This window comes from Silene latifolia, chromosome 7, assembly GCF_048544455.1.
Source record: "Silene latifolia isolate original U9 population chromosome 7, ASM4854445v1, whole genome shotgun sequence".
NCBI lineage: Eukaryota > Viridiplantae > Streptophyta > Magnoliopsida > Caryophyllales > Caryophyllaceae > Silene > Silene latifolia.
The window spans coordinates 118,541,966-118,542,322 of NC_133532.1; the positions used below are offsets into that span (position 1 = coordinate 118,541,966).

Below are 357 nucleotides of genomic sequence, written 5' to 3' on the forward strand. Positions count from 1 at the left end.
ATGGAGAATCCAAATGAACCGGTCGAAGAAGTCAGAAACTGGTTAGAATTACCGTGTGACTTAATGCTGATGATTCTGATGAAAGTAGGGCCGTTCGATATCCTTGAGTCCGCTCAGTTTATGTGCAAAGTGTGGTACACTTTGTGCAAAGAACCCAACTTGTGGCGCACGGTCCATATTGAGAACATCATGGAACTTGCTATGGGGCTTGAGTACGAGATGATGATGTTCAATGCTATCGATCGTAGTTCTGGTGGTTTAATTGATCTCAGTATCGATGGTTTTGGCTCTGATGAGCTTTGCTCATACATCGCATCTCAGTATGTTGTTTTCTTAGCTCTTGCAGCATCGAGATAA

The 357-nt window shown here is 43.1% G+C and overlaps 1 protein-coding gene across 1 annotated transcript; it reads left to right on the plus strand.

Moving 5' to 3' along the window:
• LOC141590610 (F-box protein SKIP19-like) lies at positions 1-357 on the plus strand. Its single transcript, XM_074411185.1, has one exon. It carries the CDS (start codon positions 1-3, stop codon positions 355-357), a length of 357 nt encoding a protein of 118 aa, XP_074267286.1.